We start from the raw sequence: 20,581 nt of genomic DNA on the forward strand, positions 1-20,581 counted from the left end.
GTACCACTAAGATTACTGTTATACATCTGCATGTCAGTTGCTGCACTTGGAAAAATATCTATTTGCATATTCAAGGCGCAGCAAAGGAGCCTAAAAATCATACATGACAAGTCCAAGGTCCTCAATCTTCGTGCAGTTGTGTTCTACATAGAAATATTTAATGGATTGTTGAAACTTGGGTTTTAACAATTACTTCAAGTATTCCAGAAATAAAAAACATTTCTAGATTTTGAAGAATATTAACAAGCAATGGAAAATGACAAATAAGAAACATGGACTGGATTTCACTTTCAAATCAAATAGTATTTGGACCACAGGTCTTGCAAGTTGCAACAGGACTTCATATATTTACAACAAGACCACTGCACAAAATGTAATTGATCTGCTTGCATACCTTCAGATTGACATGGTGCAATTATGAGGTCTGTGAAAGTTGCGACCCAGAACGTATATACCACGATATAATAAGCAACCCTACTTCAGAGACTACGCAAGTCTGGTTCACAAAACAAGATAATATGAAGAGAGAGAAGAAGACATTGAACTAGTGAACATGTATTTACTCATTTGGATTTCCTGGTCATGTATATTCCTATAGACATTGTATAGGAAAAGTATATTAATTAAAATGGAAAAGTATATTAATTAAATTAAATGATTACAAATGACAAACTAAAAAAAAGGTAAAATGGAAAAGTATATTAATTAAATTAAATGATACCGTTGTGAAGTGAAGTGCAGGTGCCCACTGAATTGTCTGTATCTGCAGTTCATATCCACCTTAGTTGCTTATAGTTATAGCCATTTTTTCTTATTTACCAAAATTTCAAACTTCTTCTACCTAAAATATATAAATAAATACAATCGTTATTGCACTGAACTGTTGATAAGATCCCATATCAAACATCAAAAAGGTAATTATATACTTTGATGGATTACCTGAGGTAGATTCATCAACTCAAGAACAGCTTTTTGAGGGGTCAACTCATTATCAATTATCCGAGCAACTGCAGTCAGGACGGGCATCTTGACATTATATTTCTGTGCCAGTGCAATCACAGCTCCTGCTGTTGATACACCTTCGGCCACCTAAAGAATTATTTCTATCAAGTACCCATGTAAGCTAGTGCAAATTTCACAAGCCAATACTGAGAGTTCCATAAACCTGATTCATGCTGCTAAGTATATCATCCAGCCTTTCCCCTGATCCAAGACGAACTCCAACTGTTTTGTTCCTTGAAAGGTTCACAAAACATGTAAGCATTATGTCCCCGGTGCCTGATAAACCAGTAATTGTTGTTGACTTTGCTCCCATCTTCATCAGAAACAGTAGAACATAAATTATTATGTCAAAAGCATTATGCCAGAACAAACGGTTAAACAAAAGCCCGAATCAGAAGATAACAGCAGCAAACTCATGTTGGATCAGATTAGCCATTACGGATAAGCTTAACCCTCATCTGTAAGTAGGGCCTAACATTGTTAAAAATCCATGTAGCCCAAGCAAGTGATGGAAAACATAATGACCCTAAAGTGTGCATAACCTATCATTACTACTATAAACTACGTTTTTTGACATATGTCTACCACAATCACCTAGACACAAGTAAGAACTTACAAGCAGATTAACTAAAGTTGGGTCTTGAAGCATTAAGTGTATCTTTGAGCCTCCCTATTAGCCTACAACTGAATAAAATAATGTTTTGGCGGCCACAATTCTGCCAACTTTATGTTTGCTTTGTCTATTTTGGGTTCTAGTGATTATTGCATGCGTTATCTAAGAGGGTGGTGCACGAGATAGTTCACATACCTTGGTTGCCAACCAGCGTATCTCAGAACAGCCTTGTGCTACAAGAGCAGCCATAGAATTATTACCAAGATTCATTCCTTCAACAATTCCAGCTGCTATTGCAAGAACATTCTTTAGGGCACCTGCAATTTCCACCCCTGTAACATCACTGTACCATCTAGCATTAAAAGCCGAGGATGTACTAAGCTATATGTACTGCTATATGTACTGCATTGAATTATCTCAAGTCTTAATTCTAGGATAGAATTGCAAATGGGATGTAGGGAAAACAAAAAACAAAGATACATTTGGTTGTATGCAGAAATCATACACATGAAGAATGATAATCTCTACCTTGATGTGCTGATTCTCAGGTTTTTAGAAGCCAGGAGTTGCTGAACTTCATTTGCCAATTTCTTGTCCTTCGATGCTACCACCATAGCTAAAAAAATCATGAAGTAAGATTTGAACTAAATACAGGAACGAAATATTACATAGTCTGTTTAAAAATGGGTGTTCACCTGTAGGTAATTTATTCATCAATTCTGATGCAAATGAAGGCCCTGAGAGGACAATATAGGGCTGACGTGGATTTTTCAATGCTTGTGGTATTATTTGGGACATTACCCTAAATGTATTCAGCTCTAAACCTTTGCTGAGTGATATGAAAGGCAGGCCAGGATCTACATAATCGGCTACACCCTCTAAGAATGACGAGCTGAACTGCAGTATTGTAACATATATAGATAATAAGAAAATGAAGTAAAAGTAATGCTGTAAAATTCATTCCAGAATCAAAACAATATAGTTTTAATTTTTCTGAAAGATATATTCATATAGTGTATATAATATATATATATATAACATGGTCTGGCTCAAACGAGAAAAACTGGAGCCAAGTCTTGTGCACTTTTTCTTTGATGATATGTAGTTATGTACTGTTCTGAGCATTGTATTCGAGTGCAGAACATATAGTTCTCACTTCTCACAGTTCTCTGGTTCTCATCTGAACTCGACCATGCAGATATATCAATATACAAGTTGCAATTAGTATGTGTTCTGACTTTAAACAATTCGCGAGGAAATACATGTTAATGCTGTCAAATTTATTCCAGAGGCTCCAGCCTTAATACTTCTTTTACTTTCTATTTTTTTTCTTGCTTGAGGATATTTTAATGTTTCACAATGTACGAGCCATGACAATACTTAATTTATATGATATAAACAATTAACTCTAATGTGTATGCTCGTATCAGAGCGTTGTAATAGACCATCAAATTTTACTTGGTAAAGTATGAATATTCGATACATTTTTTTCAAGTTCAGGTCAGATATCACTTCCAACGTATTTGCCTTGGTCATATTTTCCACCATGTTTACTTTCATACAATGTGGAAGTTTTTTCTTATAGAGCTCGTGCCTTTTCTTTATAAAGAAGGGCTGGTGTCGAAGAAGGCTAATTAAATTTCCTTTATAGGTATATAAACGCAAGTGCGTCTGTGTGAGTAACTATGAACAAGTCAAGATGGTGGACACTAACTCTGATATCATATATGCAGCCTGTAAGGTATCTTCTTAAATGGTTTCAATAAAGTCAACTAAGAAAAACAGCTCGATAAATTTACCTATGACAAAGATCTATCTAACGATCCAAAAATAGTAACCAATAAAAGAAGGGACAAACTGGGAAAAACATAGTACGCTACAGGAAACTGTAAGACCTGCACTGGTACAGCATGTAGGCAAAAGTCCGCACCGAGAAAAGCAGTTTTGGCATCAGTTGTTGCAATGACATTTTCTGGGAGCTTGTATTCAGGAAAATACTTGCTGAAAATACAGAAAATGACAAAGTTTGAATCAAGTAAATGACTTAAACAACAAGCATGGAAGTAGAATGTTTTGAAAGAAAGTGGAAAATAACTCAGAAACAAGCAAACTTAAGGTTTGATTGAGTGGTGGACTAGGTAGTGAACCAGTCAGAAGACAAAATAGTGTTGTACATAGATAATCAGACAGGGGACAAAAGTTCAAACAGGTGACAGGAAGTAAGAACTTACCAGTTAAGGTGTTTCTCATTAATGGATTGACATATTTTTGGATCTCGCACAAGCATGTTAACTTCCATTTGAAATTTTCGATCAGCAATGTGTGCGGCCATTGCTGTTCCAAATGATCCACCTCCTAACACTACCACCTAAAGAACAGGAAAAAAAATCATTATGCTTTAAACAAATAAATGAATTAAACTAATACATAAAATTAAATAATGATGTCATGTATTTATCTCCAAGAACTCTTCTATGAGGGGTAAGCAAGAGAAAAGAAAAAGTAAATGTTTATTCTTCTCCTGCTACTTCCCCAACCATGATTGTTCAGTAGAATTTAGGTACATAGCAATATATATTCGAGGAAATTGGGTTCACCACAGCAATAGTCGATTGATAACAGTGTGATACTCCATAATGGGATCAACGAGGAACAGTATGAAGAAAGTAAAATAATCAAAAGCTTGCAAGTCCAATTTTATAATATAAGGAAATTATTAATTAAATATGAAGTGATTGTATGAAAAACCGAGTACATTTGTTGATCCTGATGCCAATAATCCTACATCTAAAATGTTAAAAATTACCAAAATGCATTTAATCCCTTTGGCTAACATTAACTAATAGCTCGTTATTATTGCAAGTGTGATTTATAGCTAAACAGCATTCCTATTATATTATCTTTGTAAAATAACAAAAAGACTAGAATACTGTTGAACCAAAATACCACAGTTTGAAAAACTTTTGTCCAAGGTACTGCAATTTGAAGAATTATTGTCCAAAATACCACAATTCTACATATTTATCAATAAAACAACACGGAAATGCATGTAGGAGTCGCATATCACTGATAGGTGGTCTGTTCCGCATCTCCGTCTGTATAGCGGATATGGCTGGCGCAATGCGCTGTGGTTTTTTCCCCTTTTACACATATTACATGTGCGTATATTACGTGGTATTTTGGGTCCTCTATTGTGGTATTTCGGTTTTCCTTTCCTAAATTTTTGTGGAATTTACCTAAATTTTCCTCTGAAACATATATAAGTATGTAATACTTAAACCATGATAACACCATTTTTTAGCAGTATTCTTCTATAGGCTACATTTACAGTAATTTCCCAAAATTAATCCACATTAGCTTTCCGAATCAAATTGGTTCACTTTCCGCTATGATCCCATTAAGCTCTATACAACACAATAAAGGCCAAAACGAATCCACCTCCAGAAATAAAGCGTCACAAGCGAAGCATTTATTTTTTTTGCATACTCAAGTGCATTTCGTATCTTCACTTTGGCCTATCACCATTAACAACTAAAAGAATTACAATGCCAGCAATAAAACCTGACATATTAAACTCTAAATTTGCGCATTATACTTTTATCAACGCACATATGCACATATAAGCCCGCATTCCTGTTAAGTTAATTCTCTCACGTGTTCTCACCCTAAAACTGTTCTCATCCCTCCGAACCACATGAGCAATTGAATAGAATGAATATCATCATATCCGATACTAAACAAATGATCAATAAATTTATTCAGAAAATAGCGAAAAAAGCAACCTTATTAGTACGTTCAAGAACATCAGTCTTAGCTTTGGAGCGCAAAGAACGAGACCATCTAACAAGCTTCTCCCAAGCTATTTTCACCACTCTACGCTGCTCTTTGTTACCCCTTCTAGAATCTTCTTCAACTTCTTCTAGAGCTATACTTGTAGTAGTACTAGTAGTAGAAGTTATTATATTTATATTTTTATTATTTGTAGTGTCAATGTGAGTTATGGGATTTTGAGGGTTAGAGACAGAATGAAGTGTATGTATAGGTCTGAAATTGCACTTATGGGGTGGTTGAAAAGAGTGAGAAATTGGGTATGTGAATAATCGTGGTGGCTGACTCGCCGGAAATGTCGCCGCCGGTGGCTCTGTTACCAGCGCCGACGATGACATGTAGATAGAGAGAAAATTTAATTCTATCCGTTACCAAGCTACTCTCCTTTTCCCTTTTTTTTTCTTTTTTTTTGTTTTATGTATTTTCCGAAGAGAAATGCATAATTCAAAAAACGTTCCCAAAATTATTATCAAATACTGACTCGTGAATTTTAACTTTCGTTAAAATTAAATACAATCCTACGGGCATATATACGTGACATGTGTTATTGGGGATAAATTTTGGAAACAGAATTCAGGTCACTAGTCTTCTTTTTTTTGAATGCTCGTTGTTTGTTTATATTATTTTTTAGGAAAAAATGCTCTATGAATTATGTTATATTTTACAAATAAATTGTTTTGATCTATGTTAGTAACAATTGGGTGTGTCTATTGAAAGATTAATGTAAATTATTTAGTAATTTGGTTTTGCAACTGAAGTTGTTTGATATTTATCTTTGATAGCGATTCGGAACTTTGAAAAGAAAATTTCCTTATTTTTTGACGGGTAAAATTTTACCACGGAAAGTACTTAATAGAAACAAATCATACAAAATGAGTAGGATTAATTTAGTAGAACTAAAAAAACAGGAATGGACTCAAGTAAATCTTCAAAATTTCATTGACAAGAGCAAAATGAGAATAGAGCAGTCATTAGAAAGACAAAAACAATGCTGCAAGGTTTCTTCTCTCATTAAACTTTTCTGCAGACTAAAAGGATCCATAATTTAAAGAACTTTTACTAGCTTAAACCCCCAAAACCCAAAACAGATTATCAGCATCATCATTTGAACTATTTTCCGCTTTTCTTGTAATATATATGATTCAAAATCATCTTATCTAATCATCTAAAGGATGTGAAATGTGATCAGCTTCAGCATTTCATCAGTTGTCCCCTCAATTTATTCATGTCAGATTGCTTAAGGGGCTTCAGCATGAACATCTCAGCTCCTTCTTTCAAGCACCTGTATTCACGTACGTGTTTTAGATCGCTAATAGATAAAAATGATGAATAAACATGTATGTGATATCGTTTATGAATATTACTTGTTGATTCGTGTTGGAATGTTTTCGGATGACATTATCACTACTGGAACTTCCTTCAACATTGATGATTCCTGCTTTCAGAACAATATCGACCATCAGAATTATCTGACTGTGTATGAATCTCCAAACGACGGAGTTAAACTGACTGCCCCTAAAGTGCAATAGTGAAATTTCTAGTAATATGAAAGTAAATATCTTAGAATCATGACTACCTTAACTTTCTTCAGTAGCTCATAGCCGGTCATTCCGGGCATACAGTAATCAGTAATAATCATGCTCACCTTTGAACCCTGTATCAATAAGAATTAGTAAACCAGTAATAAACATTTTCAGAACAATGCCATTTTGGTTACTGACTCCAAGGATAATGTGACAAGTATTCTACATCAAGTAGTCAAGAAACAGACTACCATTTCAATTAAGATAATCAGTGACAAACAAATCGGATATTCTCAACTATCAGTTAACAGAGCCCGTAAAAGGAGTCTCACTTACATTGCTATTCAAAGTGTTGTCTTGATCATCTCTTAAGCCCAAATACTCTAGTGCCCTCATACCACTTTCTGCAGTAGTCACTAAAACAAAATACAACTTACTGATCAGTTGAATCACACAATCAATGTAGATAATCAGTAAACTACCGACACCAATGATTCCATATTAGGCACAAGACCTTCATATGGAAAGATTAGAGTAATAGTATGACTGAATGTATCTGTGTGTTTGTGTATGTGTTTATTATATATGTACTACAACTTTATCAACTCACGTTGAAAGACTTTTTGAGTTTCAGAAATCATAAAAGGGTTTTCCACAACTTTTAGAACCCAGAAATAATCAGATAGAGGGGCTTCCCCCAACTTATAAAACCCCGAAACAAAAAGCAATAAACAAACTAGGAATAATTTATTTAAAACATCTACAATGCTTGTGGAAGACTCTATAACTCTTTCTTTCCTTCCAGAACATTAAATAGTTTTTCGATAAATTAGTTTATTCAAGTATACGAATAAAGGGGAACGAGGATTTGAACCCATGACATTGGTCACGAAAACTAAAACAATTCTGACACTGGACCATCAACGAATCCTCGACTCTACAAGATTGAGGGTTTCAAGTCCAAAAATATTTACAATGACATCTCTGCTTCAAAAGTAAAGGCAAATACCAATTCAAAGAAACAACAATACATAAAAAATCATTTCACAAAAAAAAATAAAACAACTAATGAATGTGTGAAATGAAGAAAAAAACAAAAAGGGGTACCTTTGCAGGAGAAGGTTTTGAGGAGTTTCTCAACGATTTTACGATCAACAAGACTATCATCAACAGCTAAAACATGAGGTTTTTGTTCATCATCATTAGATACAGAAGAGAATGAAGCTGAAACATCCATCTCTCTCAAACCCCAATAAGAAAAAGAGTGTGTTGTTTATCTAAAAATAAATAGGAGACAAGAATGTAGGAAGAATAAAGATTAAGAGCACCTAGCTAGGTATTTATATAAAAATGGATAAATACGAAAATGTAGGAAGAATAAAGATTAAGAGGGCAGCTAGCTAGGTGAATAAATATATGTATGTATATATATAGGAGGTAAAAAGGGTGGTCACAGATATTTCGTGATCCTTTTGGGTACTTCTGACGATCTGATGCACCCCTCAGAGCTCAGACTTCCCTGCCCATATCTCTCTCGCTCTTCTCTCTCTCACACACATCTCTCTCTCTCCTCTCTCTCTCTTTATCTCTCTCCTGCACATCTCTCTCCTCTTTCTCTCTCTCCTAGTATATTAAATTTTATTATTATAACGTGTGTATGTATGTATGTAGTATCTCGTTCTCAACTGTTTACAGAACATACCAGTATCTGGCTTTATGTCCCAACCAGATTCCTCAGATCTCATTCTTTTCCCTTTTTCTATCTTCACTTTTTCTGTTTTTTTGGTATTTTTAATGGGGAAGTACAAAAGATATCTACTGTATCAATTATCGTCAAAATAAAATATTTGAAAATAATGGTGAATATATCGTATAATCAAAAAATCATATTTTATTCAATCACATAAACAATGCTTAGTATATCATACAAACACAAAAGTGAACAATATCTATGATATATATACATAAATGCTTATAGAAATGTGCATTTTTCATGAAATTGATCAAAATTATTTTATCGATATTAATCATAAATCGGTTAAGCGGTTATTCTTAACCGATTATTACCGATTTTCAAAATCTATAAATATGAAAATACGTAATTAGAAACGTGGTTAAATTAAATTAGAACGTAAAATATTAAGCTGATTTTTTTTTATTTCTACCAAAATAGATTTCAAATCCAACAAAATTGGCTTTACTTTATTACAATAACAAATATACTATCTGACATTGTATGTATTTATAAATAGCAATAAATATTCAAGTGGTTACCTCCTAAGAGCATATGCACCCATCGGGGGCATCAATTCATCAATTCATCAATTGAATCAATGGAGTTGGTTACTATTCATGTCAAATTCACTTTTTTCCTTAGTTTTTATACACCCACATAACTCCATCAATTCATCAATTACTATTCATTAAATAAATAATTATACTATATATCATAAATTTAATTTCATCTCTATTATTTAATGGTCCCACAAATAATATCCAATAATATATTGTTGGATAATTTTAGATTTTTGATAAGATTGTGGATAAATTTAAATTTTTGATAAGATTTTCGTTGAATCACATTATGACACGTGTCTTGTAATATCCCATATTTTCAAATATTATTATTATAATTATTTGGAATTATTTATGTGATTTTAGGTGAATTTTAGTAAATTATCTGATAAGTGGAATTAATGTTTGGATGTTTAGATGTGATATTATTTGAATATTTGAATTATTATATGTCCAGAATAAAATATAGATAATTGTGATATTTTTCTGGTAATTTTTGGACTGTTAGATGATTTTATAATGATTTATGAATTATTAATTATTTTCTGAATAATTACCAAAATTATTTTATAAAGCCGGGAATCGTCCAAATTCAACCGTTTTTGCGTTTTTACAACCCGAAACTCTTCCGAAAACTCCTTCCTAACCTAATCGGGTAATTCCGGACATTTTCCGTGTTTTGACTTTTTCGATTCGGATTACGGTTTGACCCGTGCGCGGCCCGGCGCAATATTTTTGATACGATAGTTATTTCGGTAATCAATAAAACCCGTATTTTCGAGAGACGGGATATTTTTATATTATTCTCGTATATAATATTTTATAAAAAGCTCGGTTTTGATAATTATCTAATTTTGGTATTGAATCGGATCGTTATTGCAGTTACTTAGCGGCTAAGCAACTAATTTAATGATCCAAAATGATCCAAAACGATCCAGAACGATCCAGAACGATCCAATATTCCATAAATATAAATAGCCTATTTCTTATTTCGTTTATTCCGTTTATTCATTTGCAACCAGTTAAAACATCGTAAATACAGAGAAAAACCCGAGAAAACCGATACGTTCCCGAGAATCAAACACACGAACGAAGGCGTTATCGAACTCCGATTCGGGCGTGCAGCATATCAAAACGAAGCTCTCGGAATCCTCTATCTGAATCAATCATCAGTTTCCTTCCAGAAATCACAGTAATTTTCTTATTTAATTATTTATATTCGAATTATTTGATAATTAAATTACGAATTTTTGTTCTTGATGTTGTTGATGTGATTTGATGATTCCATGTTGTAGAGCATGTTTTTCTGGTCAATTTGGTATATTATATGTCAAAAATAGAGTTCAATATCATATAGAAATTAAGGTTTGATTTTCTGAAAATTTCTTGAATATGTGTTCTTGGTGTTCTTGAGAAATTCTGAAAATTAAAGTCAATTTTGAAGGCGTTATTGAACACCAAATCACAAGTATGAATAACCAAAATGAATCACAGACCATTTTCTATCATTTTATATCTTCAAATCGTTTCAACAGTTGGTAAAATTCAAAGTCGATTTTTAGGGGTTTTATTCGAAAATTAGGGGTTTCTAATTGGGTGATTTTTGGATTATTTTGATGATATGAACTGATTATACATGTCTCAAGCTTCGTTTTAAGATGTTAATTGTTGAATTTGGTTCAGTAAATAGTAAAGTCGAGTTTTGCCGGAAAACTCGAAGAAACCACCGGCGTTAATGGCGGTTTCCGCCGGAGTTGTCGATCTTTGGATCGTTTGTGAAGATGATTCTTGTGTTTGTGTTGCTGATACGACTGTGAATCATTTTTGTATTGAAAAGAATTGCAAAATCGGGACACAGGAGGGTGAACGGCGTTCGCCGGAACCCGGAAGACTCGCCGGAATCTGCGAATTTCCGGCTTGTTCTTGGGTTTCTTGACGACCCGGTTCGACCCGTTTTTAACCCAATTTCCGACCCGATTTCAATCCATTTTTCCCCAAATCAATTTTCATAAGTCTGTTTCTGTAATTTTCTGTTTTAAAATAATTCCAAAAATTCTATTTTAATTTCTGAAAATTCATTTTTTTTATTTTGAAAATCATTATTTTATTTCTGAAAATTTATTTTAATTCAAAAATAAATCCAAATTATTTAGTTAATTAGTTTTAGTTGATAATTAATTATTTAATTAGTCAATTAATTTAAATATTAATTGATTAATTAATTTAATTAGTTATTAATTAATTTTAATTGATTATTTAATTAGATTTAATTATTTATTTTTGATTAAAAATTCTGAAAAATAGTTTCGAGCTTTAAAATATTATTTTAAATTATTTTACAAGCTCGATAATTCTTATAAAAATATTTTAGGGTGTTCGAACCCTATTATTTTATTATTAAAATGATTTAGAGACCGTTTTAATTTCGAAAAATGTTCAAAAATTCATATTAAATCAACCGTTCGTCTGTTTAATATGAAACGAACGCGTACAGACTCAGAAAAATATTCCGCTTTCATTAAAAATACTTTCGAGACCCAAATCCTTTTTGTTCGAAAGGTCGTTTGTTTTACAAGTTATTCTAAGTCGATTATTGATATATAAATCACATTTTTGATCTGATTTCAGTTTTAAACGTATCGAGTCGAACCTTCTGATGAACTGAGTCATATGTGATATGAATTATGTGATACGTGGATTATGTGCTTACGTGCTATGTGAATTATGTGCATATGTGGGTCAAGATTCCTGTGTTTGGCTGATATAATTATGTGTGGGCTATCGTATGGGTAGACGATAGGCTTTTGACGCGTAGTTCGTCGAGTGGTTATCATTTAGACGATTAAAGTTATATCTTTTAATTATAGATGCGGATCTCTCGAGTTGATCGGGACAAGACGTTGGATAAGGAATGAGATGGAATGGTATTGGGTATCTGGCTTCTAGCAATCGCAGGAGCAGCATATCGGTGAAGTGTTGAAAAGAAAGACGGTGATACTTTAAGACAGAATGTCAGAATAGATGCGTCATTGCGGGTGTGACTAACTGCTAAAACCCAAAGGCAAGTACACTAACCTCACTTATCATTCAAGTGACGTTTATTTCGATTCATATTATGCAAGTATACCAACCTCACTTATCATTCAAGTGACGTTTAATTCGAATTATATTATGCAAGTATTGTTTTCCCTATTCTCTGTTCGGAATAGATAAATGTTTTACATATCGCTGAATTAAATAATTCTGTTTACGCAATACTCATCTGCTATTCTATATTCAGAATAGTCAAGTGATTTTACTTATCCAATTTCTGGATTTATAAATATTTTGGATTTTGAGAAAAGTGATTTGGTTGTGAATATTCCTACCCAAGAATTGGGGGAATAAAATTATTTCGGGTGTCGAATATTATGACCCCTTTTTCAATAAAAGGTTTTGAGGTTTGATGGTTACTGGTAGCGTAAGAGGCCGAGGCACCGGTCCAGCGTGAGCTATTATACAGAAGTGTAATACGGAAGTGTAATATCTTACAAGGCTTGTTATGCCTTTTCTTGGCGCCCTATAGGTACCGTATGTCTTCGGGATACGGGTAGTACCTATATTTACGGTATGGCTGCGGGATACCGGTGTTGTTTCGTGACTGATCATCAGGAACAGCATAGTGCATAATTGGTTCCAATCTAAATAGATATCTAAAATTCTTTATTGTTTTGATAATCATAGCATAAATGATTTATCAACTGATTCTGTTTTGGATTAAAAGTACTGATTCTGTTTTGGATTAAAAGTACTGATTCTGTTTTGGATTAAAAATACTGATTCTGTTTTGGATTAAAGTGAATTGTGGTTTTGATTCAGTTTCTTATTTTTGCTGATACTTACGTTGTTGTTAAATATCAAAGGTGGTATTAGTATAGATGATTGATGTTGACTTCAGTATGGAATGTTGTGAGCATCAAAGTTCGTGTTAATATCTAATTTGATATGACAGCAAAATAAGTATTAATTTCAAGAGTTCGGTTTGAGTAAAGTTTATGATTCAATCCATAATCATTGTTTCATGTTATTGTGGTTTACGATATTTCCGTAAACACTGCTTTACGAGTTTTATTCTCGTCAAGATTCAAAGTATTGCTGAAGCCTTTCGCTTGAAAATATCAAAAAGAGTTTATAATTCAGCAATTATGACTTTAAATGTTCTGCTCTAATGCAGATAACGGTTTTATATCAAAAGACCCTATATATGCTATAATTATCTTGCTGAGCATTTCTTCCGCTCATACTTGCCTGTTTTTAAATTTAACCTCCAGTGAGGATTAGCTTGCGCTACTTAGCTGCGAAATTCGAGGAAGCAAAGAAGAAGCTCTTGGAAGGTGGTTGGTCCAGGGTTTGCGGACTGGTGTAAGTTTTATTGTGTAAAGTTATTTATATTAGATTATATTATAGTTGTATATTTTATTTGGGCCTAGTATACTTCATTTCGAAGTTATACTAGTGGGTTTAATTGTGAGTTGGAATTTATTGAAAAGAGTTTTAAAAGAAAGTGAGAAAAATTATTTGTGGAATTTGGATTTCTTGTTTCTAGAACTGTAACCTTAAAAGATCTTGGATTAGTTTGGGGTCATAAATGATAAATATCTTCCGCTGGCATTTATTTATTGATTTAACAGGTTATTTTAGATTGAGATTTCATCGTGACGACCAAATCCTCTGACCCCGGATTTGGGGGCGTTACAGGTTGGTATCAGAGCTGAGGTTATAGTAAACTAGAAACGAGAGTGTGTAGGAGTGTGTATAGCTATGTGAGAACGTTTGAGCTCATATCGAGTTCCTGTTGGACTATCGGATATAGTACCAACGAGTAAGTTAAGATAGGCGTATTCGTTCGAGATGGTTGTGTTGAGCTGGATGGAACTCCGGGAAACTGCAAACTTATATGGTGGAATCTTTCGAGACTACGATTTGACGACGATGAAGATTATCGATATCCTTAAAACATGAAGAAGTGTCTAGAATCGGACGACGAGTTAACTGGAGAGTTCAAATTGAAGATAAATATTAAGACTTTGGCAATACCTTTTCTTTCTATAATTTCTTTTGACCTCTCTCAAAAGAGGTATCTGTTAGAGGATATATTCCCTAACACTCATTTTCAATCCTATCTGTGTTTTAAATGTGTCAGAGGCTGTCATGAAGCCTATTTTTCAGGTTTTGATAACTCTGTCAAATTATGAATATTTAACTTCCACTTTTCTTATTTGTGGATAGTTTCTTGGTGATGTGACACCACTTGCTCATTTGGTGTCAAAATTTTTGTTCTCTGGATTTCATTTTCTTCAGAAATATCAGCTTTGAAATCTTTCCACTGTTATTCATTTGATTTTGGATTCTTTTGATATTTTTTTTTATTTTTATTTTGACTGAGATGAACAACCCTAACTATAGGGGACACAAGGTATCCCTTTCTGTGTGATAGGAGTTGGATGGGACGCCATCACTTGTGTGTGTTGTGAATACATGAAGGTTAACAACCTTTAGTAGTGTCTTAATTTAGACACGCAATACCAAGTTCGTTTGGTCATATTGATCTCTCAGTTATTCTTTTATTTCAACAATATTTTTCTCAAATTCAGATTTTGGTTCCATGATGATATGAAATTCTTTTCTTTTCTATGATTTTATCATCCCAAACATTCGAAGGTATGCCAATCAAGTTAAGCTGAGTTATCTTGGTCAAGTCAAAGTAAGGCGGTGTGACGGAAAGTTGGTTAGAAAACCCTAAGTGCAGTCTTCTGCTGATTCCGAGGACGGAATCCTTATAAGGGGGGTAGATTGTAATATCCCATATTTTCAAATATTATTATTATAATTATTTGGAATTATTTATGTGATTTTAGGTGAATTTTAATAAATTATCTGATAAGTGGAATTAATGTTTGGATGTTTAGATGTGATATTATTTGAATATTTGAATTATTATATGTCCAGAATAAAATATAGATAATTGTGATATTTTTCTGGTAATTTTTGGACTGTTAGATGATTTTATAATGATTTATGAATTATTAATTATTTTCTGAATAATTACCAAAATTATTTTATAAAGCCGGGAATCGTCCAAATTCAACCGTTTTTGCGTTTTTACAACCCGAAACTCTTCCGAAAACTCCTTTCTAACCTAATCGGGTAATTCCGGACATTTTCCGTGTTTTGACTTTTTCGATTCGGATTACGGTTTGACCCGTGCGCGGCCCGGCGCAATATTTTTGATACGATAGTTATTTCGGTAATCAATAAAACCCGTATTTTCGAGAGACGGGATATTTTTATATTATTCTCGTATATAATATTTTATAAAAAGCTCGGTTTTGATAATTATCTAATTTTGGTATTGAATCGGATCGTTATTGCAGTTACTTAGCGGCTAAGCAACTAATTTAATGATCCAAAATGATCCAAAACGATCCAGAACGATCCAGAACGATCCAATATTCCATAAATATAAATAGCCTATTTCTTATTTCGTTTATTCCGTTTATTCATTTGCAACCAGTTAAAACATCGTAAATACAGAGAAAAACCCGAGAAAACCGATACGTTCCCGAGAATCAAACACACGAACGAAGGCGTTATCGAACTCCGATTCGGGCGTGCAGCATATCAAAACGAAGCTCTCGGAATCCTCTATCTGAATCAATCATCAGTTTCCTTCCAGAAATCACAGTAATTTTCTTATTTAATTATTTATATTCGAATTATTTGATAATTAAATTACGAATTTTTGTTCTTGATGTTGTTGATGTGATTTGATGATTCCATGTTGTAGAGCATGTTTTTCTGGTCAATTTGGTATATTATATGTCAAAAATAGAGTTCAATATCATATAGAAATTAAGGTTTGATTTTCTGAAAATTTCTTGAATATGTGTTCTTGGTGTTCTTGAGAAATTCTGAAAATTAAAGTCAATTTTGAAGGCGTTATTGAACACCAAATCACAAGTATGAATAACCAAAATGAATCACAGACCATTTTCTATCATTTTATATCTTCAAATCGTTTCAACAGTTGGTAAAATTCAAAGTCGATTTTTAGGGGTTTTATTCGAAAATTAGGGGTTTCTAATTGGGTGATTTTTGGATTATTTTGATGATATGAACTGATTATACATGTCTCAAGCTTCGTTTTAAGATGTTAATTGTTGAATTTGGTTCAGTAAATAGTAAAGTCGAGTTTTGCCGGAAAACTCGAAGAAACCACCGGCGTTAATGGCGGTTTCCGCCGGAGTTGTCGATCTTTGGATCGTTTGTGAAGATGATTCTTGTGTTTGTGTTGCTGATACGACTGTGAATCATTTTTGTATTGAAAAGAATTGCAAAATCGGGACACAGGAGGGTGAACGGCGTTCGCCGGAACCCGGAAGACTCGCCGGAATCTGCGAATTTCCGGCTTGTTCTTGGGTTTCTTGACGACCCGGTTCGACCCGTTTTTAACCCAATTTCCGACCCGATTTCAATCCATTTTTCCCCAAATCAATTTTCATAAGTCTGTTTCTGTAATTTTCTGTTTTAAAATAATTCCAAAAATTCTATTTTAATTTCTGAAAATTCATTTTTTTTATTTTGAAAATCATTATTTTATTTCTGAAAATTTATTTTAATTCAAAAATAAATCCAAATTATTTAGTTAATTAGTTTTAGTTGATAATTAATTATTTAATTAGTCAATTAATTTAAATATTAATTGATTAATTAATTTAATTAGTTATTAATTAATTTTAATTGATTATTTAATTAGATTTAATTATTTATTTTTGATTAAAAATTCTGAAAAATAGTTTCGAGCTTTAAAATATTATTTTAAATTATTTTACAAGCTCGATAATTCTTATAAAAATATTTTAGGGTGTTCGAACCCTATTATTTTATTATTAAAATGATTTAGAGACCGTTTTAATTTCGAAAAATGTTCAAAAATTCATATTAAATCAACCGTTCGTCTGTTTAATATGAAACGAACGCGTACAGACTCAGAAAAATATTCCGCTTTCATTAAAAATACTTTCGAGACCCAAATCCTTTTTGTTCGAAAGGTCGTTTGTTTTACAAGTTATTCTGAGTCGATTATTGATATATAAATCACATTTTTGATCTGATTTCAGTTTTAAACGTATCGAGTCGAACCTTCTGATGAACTGAGTCATATGTGATATGAATTATGTGATACGTGGATTATGTGCTTACGTGCTATGTGAATTATGTGCATATGTGGGTCAAGATTCCTGTGTTTGGCTGATATAATTATGTGTGGGCTATCGTATGGGTAGACGATAGGCTTTTGACGCGTAGTTCGTCGAGTGGTTATCATTTAGACGATTAAAGTTATATCTTTTAATTATAGATGCGGATCTCTCGAGTTGATCGGGACAAGACGTTGGATAAGGAATGAGATGGAATGGTATTGGGTATCTGGCTTCTAGCAATCGCAGGAGCAGCATATCGGTGAAGTGTTGAAAAGAAAGACGGTGATACTTTAAGACAGAATGTCAGAATAGATGCGTCATTGCGGGTGTGACTAACTGCTAAAACCCAAAGGCAAGTACACTAACCTCACTTATCATTCAAGTGACGTTTATTTCGATTCATATTATGCAAGTATACCAACCTCACTTATCATTCAAGTGACGTTTAATTCGAATTATATTATGCAAGTATTGTTTTCCCTATTCTCTGTTCGGAATAGATAAATGTTTTACATATCGCTGAATTAAATAATTCTGTTTACGCAATACTCATCTGCTATTCTATATTCAGAATAGTCAAGTGATTTTACTTATCCAATTTCTGGATTTATAAATATTTTGGATTTTGAGAAAAGTGATTTGGTTGTGAATATTCCTACCCAAGAATTGGGGGAATAAAATTATTTCGGGTGTCGAATATTATGACCCCTTTTTCAATAAAAGGTTTTGAGGTTTGATGGTTACTGGTAGCGTAAGAGGCCGAGGCACCGGTCCAGCGTGAGCTATTATACAGAAGTGTAATACGGAAGTGTAATATCTTACAAGGCTTGTTATGCCTTTTCTTGGCGCCCTATAGGTACCGTATGTCTTCGGGATACGGGTAGTACCTATATTTACGGTATGGCTGCGGGATACCGGTGTTGTTTCGTGACTGATCATCAGGAACAGCATAGTGCATAATTGGTTCCAATCTAAATAGATATCTAAAATTCTTTATTGTTTTGATAATCATAGCATAAATGATTTATCAACTGATTCTGTTTTGGATTAAAAGTACTGATTCTGTTTTGGATTAAAAGTACTGATTCTGTTTTGGATTAAAAATACTGATTCTGTTTTGGATTAAAGTGAATTGTGGTTTTGATTCAGTTTCTTATTTTTGCTGATACTTACGTTGTTGTTAAATATCAAAGGTGGTATTAGTATAGATGATTGATGTTGACTTCAGTATGGAATGTTGTGAGCATCAAAGTTCGTGTTAATATCTAATTTGATATGACAGCAAAATAAGTATTAATTTCAAGAGTTCGGTTTGAGTAAAGTTTATGATTCAATCCATAATCATTGTTTCATGTTATTGTGGTTTACGATATTTCCGTAAACACTGCTTTACGAGTTTTATTCTCGTCAAGATTCAAAGTATTGCTGAAGCCTTTCGCTTGAAAATATCAAAAAGAGTTTATAATTCAGCAATTATGACTTTAAATGTTCTGCTCTAATGCAGATAACGGTTTTATATCAAAAGACCCTATATATGCTATAATTATCTTGCTGAGCATTTCTTCCGCTCATACTTGCCTGTTTTTAAATTTAACCTCCAGTGAGGATTAGCTTGCGCTACTTAGCTGCGAAATTCGAGGAAGCAAAGAAGAAGCTCTTGGAAGGTGGTTGGTCCAGGGTTTGCGGACTGGTGTAAGTTTTATTGTGTAAAGTTATTTATATTAGATTATATTATAGTTGTATATTTTATTTGGGCCTAGTATACTTCATTTCGAAGTTATACTAGTGGGTTTAATTGTGAGTTGGAATTTATTGAAAAGAGTTTTAAAAGAAAGTGAGAAAAATTATTTGTGGAATTTGGATTTCTTGTTTCTAGAACTGTAACCTTAAAAGATCTTGGATTAGTTTGGGGTCATAAATGATAAATATCTTCCGCTGGCATTTATTTATTGATTTAACAGGTTATTTTAGATTGAGATTTCATCGTGACGACCAAATCCTCTGACCCCGGATTTGGGGGCGTTACATGTCTTGATCTAGATTTATAGATTGAAAATTGTCTATAAATAATATCATGATCTTCATATTATAGTCATCTCAAAATCACTACAAATCTTTGCAATAATGAATTCATTAAAAAGATTATTGAGTCAGAGGCAACAACACAGTGAAGAAGAGACTGAAATTATGAATACCATGGTGAATGAATCGGCGATGATGATGGAGTTCATCAATACTCCAGATGAACAACAAGGACGGGGCTCACGACCTGGAAAATCTTCTAATCATCCCAGAGAAAGGCTATCGAGAGGAAAAAATCTCATGGAAGATTATTTCGTTGATCGTCCAATATTCAATGAAGATGATTTTCGTCGAAGGTATAGAATGCGCCCTCATGTTTTTAATCGCATCATGACAGCTCTTTGCACTCAAGATTCCTATTGGCATCAAAAAACAGATGCAATTGGATTATTGGGGTTGCTACCACAACAAAAAATGACTGCTGCACTACGAATGCTAGCTTACGGTGCAGCAGCTGATCAGTGTGCCGAAATATGTCGAATGGGAGAATCAACCACACTTGAGTGTATGAAAAAATTCTGTCAACAAGTGGAAGGGCTCTTTGGTCAAGAGTACCTTCGTGCTCCGACACCAACAGATTTACGAAGGCTTCTAACAAGGGGCGAACAAAGAGGATTTCCAGGTATGATTGGAAGTATCGATTGTATGCACTGGGAGTGGAAGAATTGTCCAAGCGGGTGGGGAGGGGCTTATAGTGGTCGAAAAGGACGACCTACTATTATTCTAGAGGCAGTCGCTTCTTATGACACTTGGATCTGGCACGCTTTTTTTGGTGTGCCTGGAGCTCAAAATGATATTAATGTTCTAGGTCAGTCTCATGTATTTGATAAAGTCATCGCAGGAAATAGTCCAACGGTGGTGTTTCACGTCAATGGAAAAAGATACAACAATGCGTATTATCTTGCTGATGGAATTTATCCGAGGTATTCAACATTTGTAAAAACTATATCAAATCCTGCCACTCAATCACAAAAATTATTTGCTAAGAAACAGGAGGC

General features: G+C 33.4%; 2 protein-coding genes across 5 annotated transcripts; both read right to left on the reverse strand.

Moving 5' to 3' along the window:
• Window positions 1-159: 159 nt before the first annotated feature.
• On the reverse strand, window positions 160-5,843 carry LOC141708720 (glycerol-3-phosphate dehydrogenase [NAD(+)] 2, chloroplastic). 4 transcript variants are annotated; one of them, XM_074512477.1, is made up of 10 exons: window positions 5,398-5,843; window positions 3,847-3,983; window positions 3,511-3,616; window positions 2,311-2,512; window positions 2,144-2,231; window positions 1,811-1,958; window positions 1,166-1,315; window positions 940-1,089; window positions 722-763; window positions 160-496 (listed from the first exon to the last, which is right to left on the reverse strand). In XM_074512477.1, exons 1-10 carry the CDS (start codon window positions 5,779-5,781, stop codon window positions 416-418), a joined length of 1,488 nt encoding a protein of 495 aa, XP_074368578.1. In that variant the 5' UTR covers window positions 5,782-5,843; the 3' UTR covers window positions 160-415. The 4 variants fall into 4 exon arrangements, 2 of the variants coding, with proteins under 2 accessions (XP_074368578.1, XP_074368579.1); XM_074512478.1 differs by having other exon boundaries at window positions 160-592; window positions 5,398-5,842; XR_012569599.1 differs by having other exon boundaries at window positions 163-496; window positions 722-841; window positions 5,398-5,841.
• A 588-nt stretch (window positions 5,844-6,431) lies between these two features.
• On the reverse strand, window positions 6,432-8,689 carry LOC141708722 (two-component response regulator ARR17-like). The gene is made up of 5 exons (XM_074512480.1): window positions 8,074-8,689; window positions 7,303-7,382; window positions 7,020-7,097; window positions 6,808-6,878; window positions 6,432-6,725 (listed from the first exon to the last, which is right to left on the reverse strand). Exons 1-5 carry the CDS (start codon window positions 8,201-8,203, stop codon window positions 6,635-6,637), a joined length of 450 nt encoding a protein of 149 aa, XP_074368581.1. The 5' UTR covers window positions 8,204-8,689; the 3' UTR covers window positions 6,432-6,634.
• Window positions 8,690-20,581: the final 11,892 nt, after the last annotated feature.

This window comes from Apium graveolens, chromosome 2 (assembly GCF_009905375.1).
Source record: "Apium graveolens cultivar Ventura chromosome 2, ASM990537v1, whole genome shotgun sequence".
Classification (NCBI taxonomy): Eukaryota; Viridiplantae; Streptophyta; class Magnoliopsida; order Apiales; family Apiaceae; genus Apium; species Apium graveolens.